The sequence below is a fragment of the Scylla paramamosain genome, chromosome 25, assembly GCF_035594125.1.
Source record: "Scylla paramamosain isolate STU-SP2022 chromosome 25, ASM3559412v1, whole genome shotgun sequence".
Lineage (NCBI taxonomy): Eukaryota > Metazoa > Arthropoda > Malacostraca > Decapoda > Portunidae > Scylla > Scylla paramamosain.
This window is the reverse complement of record NC_087175.1, coordinates 13492209-13505932: the sequence shown is the minus strand read 5'-3', so window position 1 is coordinate 13505932 and position 13724 is coordinate 13492209. Positions and strand designations below refer to the sequence as shown.

General features: G+C 41.7%; 1 protein-coding gene across 1 annotated transcript in view; it reads right to left on the bottom strand.

Moving 5' to 3' along the window:
* The window catches only part of LOC135113220 (uncharacterized), a 633180-nt gene that overhangs the window by 287298 nt on the left and 332158 nt on the right, over nucleotides 1-13724 (bottom strand). Inside the window, exons 32-36 of the mRNA XM_064028389.1 lie at nucleotides 11423-11522; nucleotides 10492-10574; nucleotides 8238-8350; nucleotides 6854-6998; nucleotides 339-507 (exon numbers count right to left, since the gene is read on the bottom strand). Of these exons, the coding sequence (XP_063884459.1) occupies nucleotides 339-507; nucleotides 6854-6998; nucleotides 8238-8350; nucleotides 10492-10574; nucleotides 11423-11522 (610 nt within the window). The remainder of the gene's footprint in view (nucleotides 1-338; nucleotides 508-6853; nucleotides 6999-8237; nucleotides 8351-10491; nucleotides 10575-11422; nucleotides 11523-13724) is intronic.

Here is a 13724-nt window from a genome sequence, read left to right as displayed (position 1 = left end):
AGGAATTGAAGTGATAGGACAAGATATAAGGTTGTGAATGGAGATGCCAAAAGAGAAAACAGAGTGACAGCATAAGCATGCGGATAGGAAATTAGGAACTGGTAAAAAATGTTAGTCTGATCACCAAGACAGTCAGGAATACGGGCCAGGTGTTGCACTAATTGATCAAGCTCATGGAGGATAGCAACTGGTCAGTGAAGAAAGATTAACTTTTTTGAGAGCAGCAACTTAAGCAGTATTTTTTTTTCCATTTCCTATGGAACCTCCAACCTCCTAGACATGTAAAAAGAAAAAAAGAATAAAACCTGTATTTTGCTTTCACTCCTATGTTATCCTACCTGAATGAGTATTGTTGCCAACTTTATCCACTATCTTAGGAATGTGAATCTCTGGCTCTTGTTCTTCACTCAAGTTGGAAATCTCAAGTAGTTTACTTTCCTTGTCTAGCATTTCCACATCCACCACTCTTGTGCTAGGAGCAAGTTTTGTAGAGGTGTCGGGGAAACTCTGGAAGAGAAGATATGGACGAAGGTGGTGACAGTGTTCAACTGTCATGGTGACCTGTAATCTTGATGTATGCTGAATAGGTACAGGCTGTCTGTGAGTGGAACTTGTCGTTGCCTTAACTCCTAAAAGGCAGGTGACATGAAATCCCATCTGCTCGGAGAACAGCTGGATGTGGGAATTCCTGCCCTCCTTTCTCCCACCAAGATTTGTGTATATTTGTGTGACATAGTCATTGTGTTTGGTGGCTTATGGCAACCCTTGTCCTTCATTTCCTTTAACTCCCAGTGCACAACTGACCATAGATATGGAGGTTTAAACTGATAACTATTTCCCCATGTCTGGAGGCCTGGATGAAGGGAGCATGACTAAGTTTTTTTTGTACCTCCACTCCTATTATTGGGAAGTGCACTGAGCTGACTTATGAAAAAAAAACATTGAATGAGAGTGGTATCATAAGATCCCTTTGTGAAATGCATGTTGTGTGGTTGGCTGGGGTGTGCCACTGGGTGAGGTGGGAGGATGACTCCAAGGTCAACTGTACTCTCACGAGGAAGTTTGCCCCAGAATGACCTGAAGTTCCCCTTCCCAACATCATATCTCTGCAGAGCTATAACTAAGGGACTTCCAGTTTGTTTCATTGTGTAGAGGAAACACTGGCAATGAAAATACACTTATGAACTATTGTGTTTTTGTCTGAAATCACCACACAGGGCATTGGTAAAGAACACTTTTTTTTTTTTTTGGGGGGGGGGTGGGCTGGCAAAACTTAAAAGCATGGGACACACTTTGCAAGCATGCATTTGTCATCTAACCTGCCCTCTAGGGGTTAAAATGTTCAAGTAATTTATTTAGGTATTTAGGAATTGTTAAAGTGCATGTCACCTGCCCCAGCATTCATGGAAATTAACTTACAGATATAGCCCATTATGTTTTGAACTCTTATAAGGATTGTTTTGAAAGATTACAAAGATGACCAATAGGGTTCTCATGGATATTTTTCATTAATGAGGCAGAATCTTTGTTGAACTATCTTAATAATCATAAAAGTATTCTTGAAAACCCCAATAATTTTACTTCGGCAAAATCACCTATCTGCTGGGCGGACATTTCCCATGAGAGAGAGAGTGCGTCACGCGCTGCCGGCAGTTGTTTGCTGATCACCGCATCGGGCAGACACGGTCATTCTGGGTCATACGGTCTCCCAAGTTTTTGCTGTTTTCTTTCAGATAAGGCCACGATACTTGTTACGCAGGTACAGTGCCTTCAACTTCGTTACCCGTTTTTGGGGCGAGTTGTATTATTGGTATATCGGTCTCCACTGACGATGGAACTGTGTGGGAAGCTTACGGCTTTGTTCTCCTTATCGCAGTGCGGCAGCCATGTCGGAGTCTGGTGAAGCGTCCTCTGCCTCTCGATCCCCTTCCCCTCCTGCCCCACGTGCCTTCTGTGGGCCTTCTCCTCTCCCTGGGTCCACTGTTCGCCCTCAAGATGACGACGACAGGCACAGGGATCATTCATCTCGTCGCTTGAGTGGGAGGCATGGTTGCGTGAGATTACATAACAGTGCTGACGCACGTGGTTCCCGCGGCACTTCTCCTGCTCCTCCCCCTTGGTCAGTTGTGTTGGACGCCTTGGCTGATTTGCAGGGTGAAGTGGAGGCCTTGCAGGCAGACAGACGGCAACTACCACCCCCTACTGGGTCAGCGCAGGTGACTGTGGAGGACAGTACTCTGGGGGGCTGGGGTTTGTCGCCTCCTTGTTCTGCCACTTTTTCTGGTTTCTCGGCCAGGATGAGTGAGGATGAGGCAGTGTCGATGCCTGCCGCCCCTGCTGACAGCACCTTAATTCAGGGCACTAAGGCTTTTGGTCCTTCTGACATGGTGGTTGCTGACATTGACAATAGAGTGGCAGAGATGGTAAACTTTCTCTTTGATAATGGTATGAGAGAGGAGGACTACAAGGCCATGTGTGAGGACGATGTTGTCAAGAGGCCTAATAACTGCCATGCTCTTGCGCCAGTGGAATGCAACCCACAGGTGTTGGAGGCCCTGAAGCTGGATACCAGGAAGACAGACTTCCGCTTGAAGGAGGTAAATAAGGACATCCTGCGGGCTTCAACCATTATCACCAAATCCTTAGTGGCACTGGATGATTTGGCTGAACAGGAAGGTAACCCCAAGTTGGCACATGAGGTGAGCATGCTAAATGGTGCATTGGCATTGCTAGGCAATGCCAACCCCAGGAACAATTTGGCCAGGCGTTTTGTCATGAAACGCGAGATAAACTATAAATATGCTCATCTTTGTTCAGATAAGGTGCCAATTACTCGCTTTGTGTTCGGTGACGATGTGTCCCAGTCTGCCAGACAAATTGAGGAAGCGGAAAAACTGCGGAGTAAGTTCTCTCAGAAAAAGCCTGCCTTTACTAGCAAGTTCACAGGTAAACGCCCTGGTGGATATTGGAACAAGCCTGCTAGTAGGGGATATTACGCCAGGTTCCAACCCTACGGGCAACAGAGGTATGGCTCCAGGGCTGCCCCACGACTGCCTTCCACTCGTCAGGATGTGGAGCCAAAAAAACACCAAGGGCCGGGGCGGCCGCAGCAGGCAGCCCCAGTAAACTTACAGGCAAGTGCATGTTTTGAAGCTGGCAGACTACACTCTTTCCTGCATGAGTGGCGTAAAATTACCAGTGACCCTGTCATTTTGGATATTGTTCAGCATTGCCACCTTGATATTGATGTCGATAGTGTTCATCCTTTATTTTTTAATGATTTGGAATACAGGTTCAACACTGTGCAACAGGGGATAATTTCTGGAGAGATCAAAAAACTTTTACAGCTTAAAGTCATTAAAGTCACACACAAACAAACTCAGCAGGTTATCTCTCCTATTTTTTTGCGAGAAAAGAAAAACGGGGAATTTCGCCTGGTTCTTAACTTGGAGAGGTTAAACAAATACATACCATATAAACATTTTAAAATGGAAAATTTTGAACAGGCCATCAGGCTCATCAACCAGGGTGATTTTTTGGCTTCTGTCGATCTCAGGCATGCTTATTATTCTGTTAGGGTTGCAGATGAGCAACAACGATTTTTATGTTTTACATGGCAAGGTGTTATCTATCAATTCACCTGCCTCCCTAATGGCATTTCTGAGGGACCTCGGCTTTTCACCAAACTGATGAAGCCAGTATTTGCTACTTTAAGGCAGGAAGGATACACTATCACCAGCTTTATAGATGACACATTAATTTGCAGTAACTCTTACTCAGGATGTCTTCAGGCGATTCAGGCCACCATTTCTCTGTTGCAGAGGTTAGGCTTTTGTATCAATATGGAGAAGTCTGTTCTCACCCCCACACAATGTATTGAATACCTAGGCAATGTTATTAACACCAAGTTCATGACTGCCTCTTTACCTGAGCGTAGACTAATCAAAATTCGCCAAGGATGTGCAGAACTTTTGTGTAAAGATGTTGCCCCCATTCGAGAGGTGGCCAGGGTGATCGGCCTCATGGTGGCTGCGATCCCAGCAGTGGAGTTAGGTAAACTTCACTACAGGAAGTTGGAGGGGGGAAAAATTGCCGTTTTGAAACAGGAGTATGGTAATTTTGACATATTTTATTTTGAATATTACTGCAGACATGAAACTAGACCTTTCCTGGTGGTTAGACAATGTGGACAGACACCACAGACACATTTTTAGGCCAGGTACTGACATCGACTTATTTACTGATGCCTCCAGCCTTGGTTGGGGGGGTCATTTGGTACTTGTACAAGTGGTACTTGGTCCCTGGATGAAAAGGAGCTTCACATTAACATCCTGGAGATGAAAGCCATTCTATTCTCTTTGCAAGCATTTGAACATGAGCTGGAAGGTAGACATGTTAGAGTTTTTTGTGATAATACCACTGCCATAAACTATGTCAATGAAATGGGAGGCACAAAGTCCAAGTCCTGTAATGATGTTGCTACCCAGATTTGGGATTGGTGTCTGGAACATGACTCGTGGGTTACATGCTCGCACATACCGGGGAAGGACAACACCTTGGCTGATGTAGCCTCTCGCAAGATTAATGACAGACATGAGTGGAAACTCGACTCACACATTTTGACTACCTTGTGTAATGTTTTTGGGACACCGTCCATTGATTTGTTTGCCTCAAGGCTTAACAAACAGGTTAATACATTCTGTTCGTGGTTGCCAGATCCGGAGGCTAAATATTTTGATGCTTTTTCCTTGGACTGGTCAAACTTTGATTTGTCTTACATTTTCCCCCCATTCTCATTAATTGCTAGGTGCCTTCAGAAGTTACGTGTGGAGCAAGCTCGAGGCTGGATGGTGGTTCCTCTGTGGCCGTCCCAGTTTTGGATGGGCATGCTGCTCCAGTTGCTAATAGACTTCCCACGTTTGATAACAAACAGGAGGAATGTTCTAACACACCCGTCCACAACAGATCCACACCCCATCATGTCCCACACGAGGCTCATGGCATGCCTTCTGTCAGGGAAAACTTGCAGAAACGAGGAGTTTCGCCGGCTGCTGCGGACATCATACTTGCCTCCTGGAAACCAGGTACTGAGAGGCAATACCGCCCACATGTCCAGAGGTGGTCGTTGTTTTGTGGTAGACGGAATGTCGATCCCACTTCTCCAACTGTAGGTCACATTGTAAATTTTTTGACGGAAACCTTTGACAGGGGTGTGGGTTATGAGTGTGTGAACACTGCGAGGGGTGCCCTGTCTTCTCTCGGCATTGTGGTGGACGGATGCAGGGCAGGAAATCACCCTTTGGTCATCCGATTCATGAGAGGGGTTTTCAATCTTAGAACTCCTCAGCCCAGGTACACTGACACTTGGGATGCCCAACCTGTCTTAGAGCAACTAAGGTCCATGTTCCCCTTACATGCATTAACCATTAAAGAATTAACGCTAAAATTGGTTATGATGATGGCCTTAACTCAAGCTGCCAGAATTCAAACTTTACAACTACTGTTAATCAGAGACATGCTCATTAATGAACACTCCATTTCAGTACAGTTGGGGGGCACTCTTAAACAATCCAGACCAAATTTTAACATCAACAGGGTCACATTTCATCGTTACCCTAAGGATCCACGATTATGTGTCTATAGCACTCTCCTGAGGTACATTGATGTGACTAAAGAGCTTAGACAGGATGAGATGCACACTGATGCCAGGCTCCTCATTAGCTTTATAAAACCCCACAAATCAGTTTCCAAAGACACTATTGCCCGTTGGGTCAGGACCATTCTCCGCATGTCCGGCATAGACATCTCAAAGTTTTCCGCTGGTAGTGTGCGGCCAGCAGCAGCTTCAAAAGTTGGAGTGGCGGCTGTCCCTGTCGCATGCATTATGGCTAAGGCGGGCTGGTCTAGGGAATCTACCTTTGCAAAATATTATGATAAGAACATTGTGGCTGCTTCTGACCTCTTTCAGGATGCAGTGCTAGAATATAATATGATTTGGGTTTGTTGCTGCACTCCAGTGTTGCAGTACACGGATATTTTAAGTATTTAGTATCTAGTACCTTAGGTTTACCTTATGATGTGAACTGTTACCATATTTCAACATTGTTTGTAGATTGGATTAAGTTGGATGCAATGTACCTTATTTTATACACCAATTGTATGATTGTCTCATGTACAAGATCCTTCCATGGAATAATAGTTATAGTACTGTTTCTTGTGGGGCATTTCCTTTTCCTCTCTACTATTGCATCCTCCCTCGTCATCCACATGGCTTCAAAGCCTCATGGGAAATGTCCGCCCAGCAGATAGGTGATTTTGCCGAAGTAAAATTAACAAAGTACACGAGACTTACCGTAGGTCAGTTGAAGTGTACTTCTAATTTTTCGAGGCAAATCACCTCTGCTGGTGCGGAGATTTCACATGCCCTCCTCTCCCTCCCTACCTTAAGCTCTACAGGTTACTTAATTTCCTAATTGGTTCATCATGTGGATGTCGAGTCCTTGCTTTAAAGTCTGCCGGCAGCGCGTGACGCACTCTCTCTCTCATGTGAAATCTCCGCACCAGCAGAGGTGATTTGCCTCGAAAAATTAGAAGTACACTTCAACTGACCTACGGTAAGTCTCGTGTACTTTGTTAATTTTCAGTGGTCTGTTAAAAGTAGCCAAAGTAGATTTCAGATCATTGGAGGATGTGCCTCTTTATGTCACCCTTCATTACATGAAATTTAGTAACATCTAATTTCCAAGGCAAATGGAGACATTAAACATTGCAGTTATGATATTAAGAAAAATTCTTTTGGGAAACTAAGCTAGAAATAACAAAAACAACAAAGTGGTCCAGTAGACATTCTCACAAAGAGCACTGTAGGCCACTCCACCACCAGCATGCTCATGATGGAGTCCATGGTGCAGTTCACAGATGGACAGAACGCCTCAGGCAGCATGATCAGCGTACCCAGCTCCCCCACTGTAGTGATGTTGAAGTCATATCTCCTCAACCTGCAGGGGGAGCAAGGCATGACTGAGGGAGTTTGGATATAGCCACTTAAGACTGGAATGAACTATTATGGCAGAGAATTTATATGTTTAAAGTGCATTCCTTGTTAGTTATCATGTTTATGGTTAGTTAATTTACAAGACATCATATTTCACACTTTTTTTTTGCATCACTACTTAGTCAAACACTGGTATTATACATGATGTACAAACACTGGTATAATGTGTGGTACTCATCAAAACAGTGGCATTATGTGTGGTATTCATCAAACACTTGCATTGTGTATAGTCCATTCAGAGAAAGAATCTCAGCGACACCTCTGTGTTCATTTGGCAACCAGTAATTATGGCAAGTATAAGTTAAGGAATCAAATTTTGTGGTTTATATACCACTTTACTTATAATCATTATGTCCAGCTACTGTGAGGTTATGCTTAAAATAAAAAATGTCTTCTCAGACATAAGATGTTCCTGAATATGATGGTGCTTTCAGATTTTTCATGAAAAACTATATGAAAAAGAAAGTTAAAGATTTCTATGAGTATCTTACATATTGCCTTGCATCTTCCAGTATTGCACAGAAACCACAGTAGGGAGAAGTGTGTGTTTCCCTCCCACTCCCTCCATCCCTCCCTCAGGCATATTTTATGTCTAAGAAGACATGTTTTATTTTAAGCATAACATCACAATTGCTGGACATAATGATTATAAGTAAAGTACTGCATAAACCATAAAATTTGATTTGTTACTTTATACACACCACAATTATTTTTTTCCCTACTGATGTTGAAAACTGGGATATTGTTGAAGAAATACTGCTTCAACTGTGGATGTAAACTAAATTCACCTAACTTGCATAATTGTTGAGCCAAGTGAAAAATACAAATATTTCTCAAAGGAGGTTGAGTTTCTCCTGGACTCTGTGGGTATGTGGAGAGCAGGACTGCCAACATAACACAGAGGTCTCACTAAGAATCTTTCTTTGAATGGCCTATAGTTTTCATCAAACACTGACATTATGTGTGGCTTTTATCAAATGCTGACATTATGTGTGGTTTTCATCAAACACTGGTATTTTACTGAATGAGTTGTTGCACACACACACACACATACTTGATCTTTTCTCTAGTGTTTTTTTGCAGGTAACCAGTGTAACTGGTGCTTTATAGATCTCTCTAACTTTTCCATTCTGAAGTTCCAAACTTATACAGCCTCTTTTGCCTTTCCCTCCATCAGACTTACCTCCTAACAGTGTACACAGCACCAGTGCTTGATGCAGAAATAATCTCTCCAAGCACCATGCCCTTGGACATCTTCAGAAACAGTTCATGTATAGTGTCATAGAGGCTCGGAACCTGATGGAGAAGTGAAGTCCCTGTGTTAGTCAAAAAAGATGCACACATTCCTAAATTGAGTGACTTACAGATGAGGTAACAATGGAAAGTTAAAAAATGAGGCATCCTCTGGTCCCCTTGATTTGAATCAAGGTCACACACTTCCTCAGCTCTTAGAGATAAGGTTAGTCTTGGTTTCTTCCTAACTTCTCTGACCTCCTATAAATCATGTGCCATCATATTTAGCCTGCCACTTTTTACTTTGACTTTCAGGATGGTTGGAAAGAAGATAACTCAAGAGGATAAGACAAATTCTCACCTAACATGAAGCAAGCAATGGCTAGTAGGAAATGTTGAAGCATATGAGTCTGAGTAAGGCAGCAATTTTTGCATTACTCAGGAAAACACATGCTCTACCAACCTCATGCCTCAGTTTCTGGACACCTGGGCAAGCTTGCTTGAGTTTTCTGACTGTGATCTGGAAATTCTTGACATAACTTGTCTGTAGCAGGTGTTTTTTTTTCTTGGGCGTCCAGAAATTCTGGCACAAAGGTGAATTTGGCCAGGTGGCAGAGCATGAGCTTTCATGAGTAGCACAAAAATTACTGCCTTACTGTAAATTCAGAATTTGAGCCTTTCTCACTGGTCATCTTCTCTTCAACCATCCTGAAAGCCAAAGTAAGAAATGGCATGCTAAATATGATAGCATCTTGTATAGTAACTTTCCATGGTCACTACTTATCAGAATGCTTTGTTACACTTGGAAAAGTTTTATGAGTATAGTTCAAGACCCTACACAAAATTTCATGCTCACTCAGCAACATATTAACAAGCCTGACAGCTGCAAGCTGTAAAGTTCATTACATTTTACCAATGTTGCAGTGTAAAACTACATATTTAATTTTACACTGAGCCCTTACTATATGAGGGAGATCATGCAACAGACACTTGAACACTGTAAACAAAACAGTCCACCTATAATTGCTATCTCTGGCTCTACTTATACCTTATTCCACCACTCAACCCTCATGTGAACTTTACATTTAAGTTACTGTTCAGGAACTCATGATTCTGCATTCATGAGTTTCTAGATATTTGCGAGAAATAAAATCTTAATACAAGCTTTTTTTTGTGTAAGAGGGGCATTGATGGACAACAAAAAGTAAAAAAAAAAAAAGACTCACTGATGTGACAGTACCAAGAGAGGTCAAAAGGATCATCAAAAATTGGAGGAAATGTGTCTTGAAACCCCCCTCTTGAAAGAGTGCAAGTCATAGAAAGGAGGAAGTATAGAAGCAGACAGGGGGTTCCAGAGTTTACCAGAAAAAAAGGATGAATGACTGAAAATACTGGTTCTCTTGCATTAGATAGGTGGACAAAATAGGGATGAGAGAAAGTTTTGTGCAGTGTAGCTTCAGGAGGAGGGGAGGCATGCAGTTAGGAAGATCAAAAGAGCAGTTAGCATGAAAATAGTGGTAGAAGATAGCAAGAGATGCAACATTGCAACAAAGAGAGAGAGGCTGAAGACAGTTAGAGGAGAGGGACTGATAAGACAAAATGCTTTAGATTCCACCCTGTTTAAAAGACCAGTGTGAGTAAAACCCTTATTAATGTGGAGTGTACTCCATACATGGATGGACAATGTCTCTGTACAGAGTTAGCAGCTGGTGAGGTGAGAAAAACTGGAGACAACTCAGAAGACATAACTTCATAAAAGCTGCTTTGGCTAGAGAAGAAATTAAGTTTCCAGTTTAGATTATTAGTGAAGGACAGACTGAGGATATTCAATGCAAAAGTGAGAGACAGTTTAGTGCCACTGAAGAAGAGGGGATAGTTATCTGGAAGGATAAGTCAATTTGATTGATGGAGGAACTGAGTTTCTGAGGTATTGAATAAAACTAAGTTTGCTCTCTTCCAATCAGACATTTTAGAGTTTAGAAGTCAGACATTCTGGGGCTTCCTTGTGTTGAATTGTTTAATTCCAAAAGGATTGGACATTATGAAGAGGTGTGAAAAAACTGCAGAGTGGTATCATCAGCATTGGAGTGGATAGGATGAAAAGTTTGGCTCTCATTAGAAGATCATTGATGAAAATTGAAAGAGAGTGGATGATAGGACAGAACCCTGAGGAACACCACAGTTAATTACTGAGGAACACATACATATTTCTTAGCACTGTCTCGTACGAAGTCAAGAGTGTTACAGTCTCTCTCAGCTTCGACAGTCTCTTCCAGCACCATTTCAACTGAAAAACAAGTTATTTCACTTCAAAACACAGAGGCCACTTTATCTGTCATTCTGGGACCTAGTGATATATAATGGGAGGGGAGGCACAAAGCTGAAGTGGTACACACAAGTTTCAATAATTAAAGAAAACAGTGAAGATAAAAGAAGCTGAAAATTATTCACTAGTCAGTGAAGAGACTTATGGATACTGAGCTCTGACTGCACAGACAATAAAAAAAAAAACTACAGTAGGATCTTACACACACAAACACACACACACACACACACAACACATAACTAGGTAAACACACACACACACACACACACACACACACACACACACACAAAAAAAAAAAAAAAAAAAAAAAAAAAGACAAACAAAGTACATCATTCATCACCTATAATTTATGGAGAAGAACTTATCTCAAGGTTGACTACACCAAAATCTTGAGGTTAGATCTTGTAAACCCAGCAAATAGCTACATCCATTTATGCTCAGCCATACCACTTCCTCCATCTGTACATCATGCTGACACCCCTTTTAATGGAGATAGCAGAGACAAAGCATCTACAGTAATGTTTGGGAAAACTGCATTGTCATTGTTGAAAATTTAATAGCTGACACTGCTTGCAAAAGTTAACCTTTTGGTTGTGCTATCAAGGAACCAAATAGTATATAACTAACAAGACTTAAAAAAGATTGAAAGAAGGCTAAAAATGCTAACTCATACTAACCATGAAAGCTGAAGAAAAACAACTTTGCATAAATAAAGCTAGATTACATTACCACTGAAATTAAAATTAGGTTTTGTAATAGAGATTAGTAAATTAACATAATACTGAAATAAGTAAATAATGATAACTCACTGCTTGAGACATGTGTAGGATATCTGTGGTTCTTTTCAGCTTCCAGAATGTTTGGTGAGCAAGTGCCATCCTCCTCTCTCTCACTGCCTTCCTTCTGGGACTGTACAAGGCACACACATACATTTATTTATGACATATATCACCACTATCAGGATTATAGAAAAAAAAAAAAAAAAGGAAGGAAGAAAAACACTACAGTGATCTCATTGAGAAATTACAAGTGGAAAATAGCAAGTGACAACCTACCTTTATAAAAATTTTCTATTTCAATATACTTCATTCTACTAGACCCAAAGTGTGAAAACTGCAGAGCGCTGATTGTCTATTGCTGCATGTTCATAGTTTCTTTTTTTTTTTTTAATAAGTTTGAAATGTATAGACAGATAGGTTTGAATTGTGACATCATTACTCCTTTCAACCATTTGACTGTCATAATTTTTCATCATGTCTAATAAAATGCTATGATGTAAGTTTAGAGCATGGTTCATGAGATCACTAACAAGAACATTAGTCTGTAGTTTTGTTTCTGCCTGGTAAAATTATACAATGAGAAATAAATAAAAAGAACCAGCTGTAAAATGGTAAAATTGTCAGATATGATAAAATATGTACAAAATAATCTCACATTTAATGAATTCAAATCTAATGATAGTACTAAATATCTTCCCATGTATAAATTATAACAAGGATGCTTCAAATCTACAAAAAAAAAATTTAAGTAAATAAATAAAAAATAAGTACCCTATTTAAATCAGCTGCCACTGTGAGTGCATAACCACTGGCATCCACTCAACCATCCCATAACCTCCCCTTAATCCTCCAACTTTAGCTTCTATGGGTAAGAAAGTCAACTAACTCAATGAAACCCATGCACAGAAAATGAACAACATATCATCAACAATTATGACTGAATATTTAAATAGACACTGAGTCTGTGAAAGCTATGACATATTTTGATGAAAATGAAGGGCAATGGGTCCTGAAATATAATAATGAGAACATGAAAAATCTTCTGGGTGACTTTACTGATGACTTTTTTCTTATGGGTCCAAGGAAGAAAGAGACCAGGTGGAAAGAGAATAAAGCTTAGAGAGACATCACATGAGGTGGTAGCAATGGTGTTACAGAAGATGGAGAAGCAGCAGCCCCACATCCTCCCTTCCCATCCTCTTTACTTCACATTCTATATAAATATATATATGACCACACTGGCCTAGATTAATGTTAATAACTCATATACTGAATTAAGAATAAAAAATATACAATAAGTTTTTTTTCTATTATAATTTTCTCAATATCTTCATGTATTAGCATTTAACAAGTGCATTTTGGCATTTAATATTCATTAAAAGTGAGATATAGAAACTCAGTATCACCATAAGTGATACCAAGTCCAGATTATGTTATGATATTTACTACGTGGATCTATTAATATACTGTTGCGCCCACCCCTCACTCTGGGTGGGTGTGTTATCCACACGGGCACAGGTCGAGAAACTAGAGCAGAGGGACCTCAAATAAGTCACACTCTGAACACCGGGACAAGGCACACACACACACACAAGGCCGGGGCACATGGGGAAACATGGGCACTATTTCCTAGGTTTATTGACAAATCTTCTGCAAGTACACTGCTTTACAAGTTCACAGGGGCACCACAAGTCTCCCAGGGCATGACAGGCACTCAACAGGCAGGGAAACACTTCCAAAGCAGGCAGGCACACGATGGCTTCTTCTCCGGCCATGCGTCTCTGCTCTCTCTCTGCCTTCCCGCCTCTCCCAGTGCTGCCACCCACACCCATATCCCTGGTTGTAACACTATTCTCCCCCTACAAGGCAGACGACCTGGCTGCCCTGACACACACACACACAAGAAAATAATTGGAAATAAATAAATGAAATACACAAAGAAAATTAATCCTCAGGAACATCACAAAAGTCTCTCATCCACCCTGGTCTATGCCTCTGCCATCTCCACCTGGTGGTAACCCGACTTCAGGTCGAGTGTAGAGAACCACCTGGCCCCCACCAGCGAGTTGAGCGTGTCATCAATCCTCGGCAGGGGGTAAGAGTCCTTGGCAGTCACGTCCACACAGAAGCTCTGCGTGCCATCCTTCTTCTTAACCAGGACTGCTGCTGATGACCACGGACTGTCCGACCGCTCAGTCACCCCCCGCGCTGCCAGCTTGTTGACAGTGTGCTGCATCTCCTCTCGCCTGGCTGGTGCAATACGTCGGGGTGGGCTCTTGATGGGTGCACTACTTCCCGTGTTGATGCTGTGCTTCACATAACCAGTGCGGCC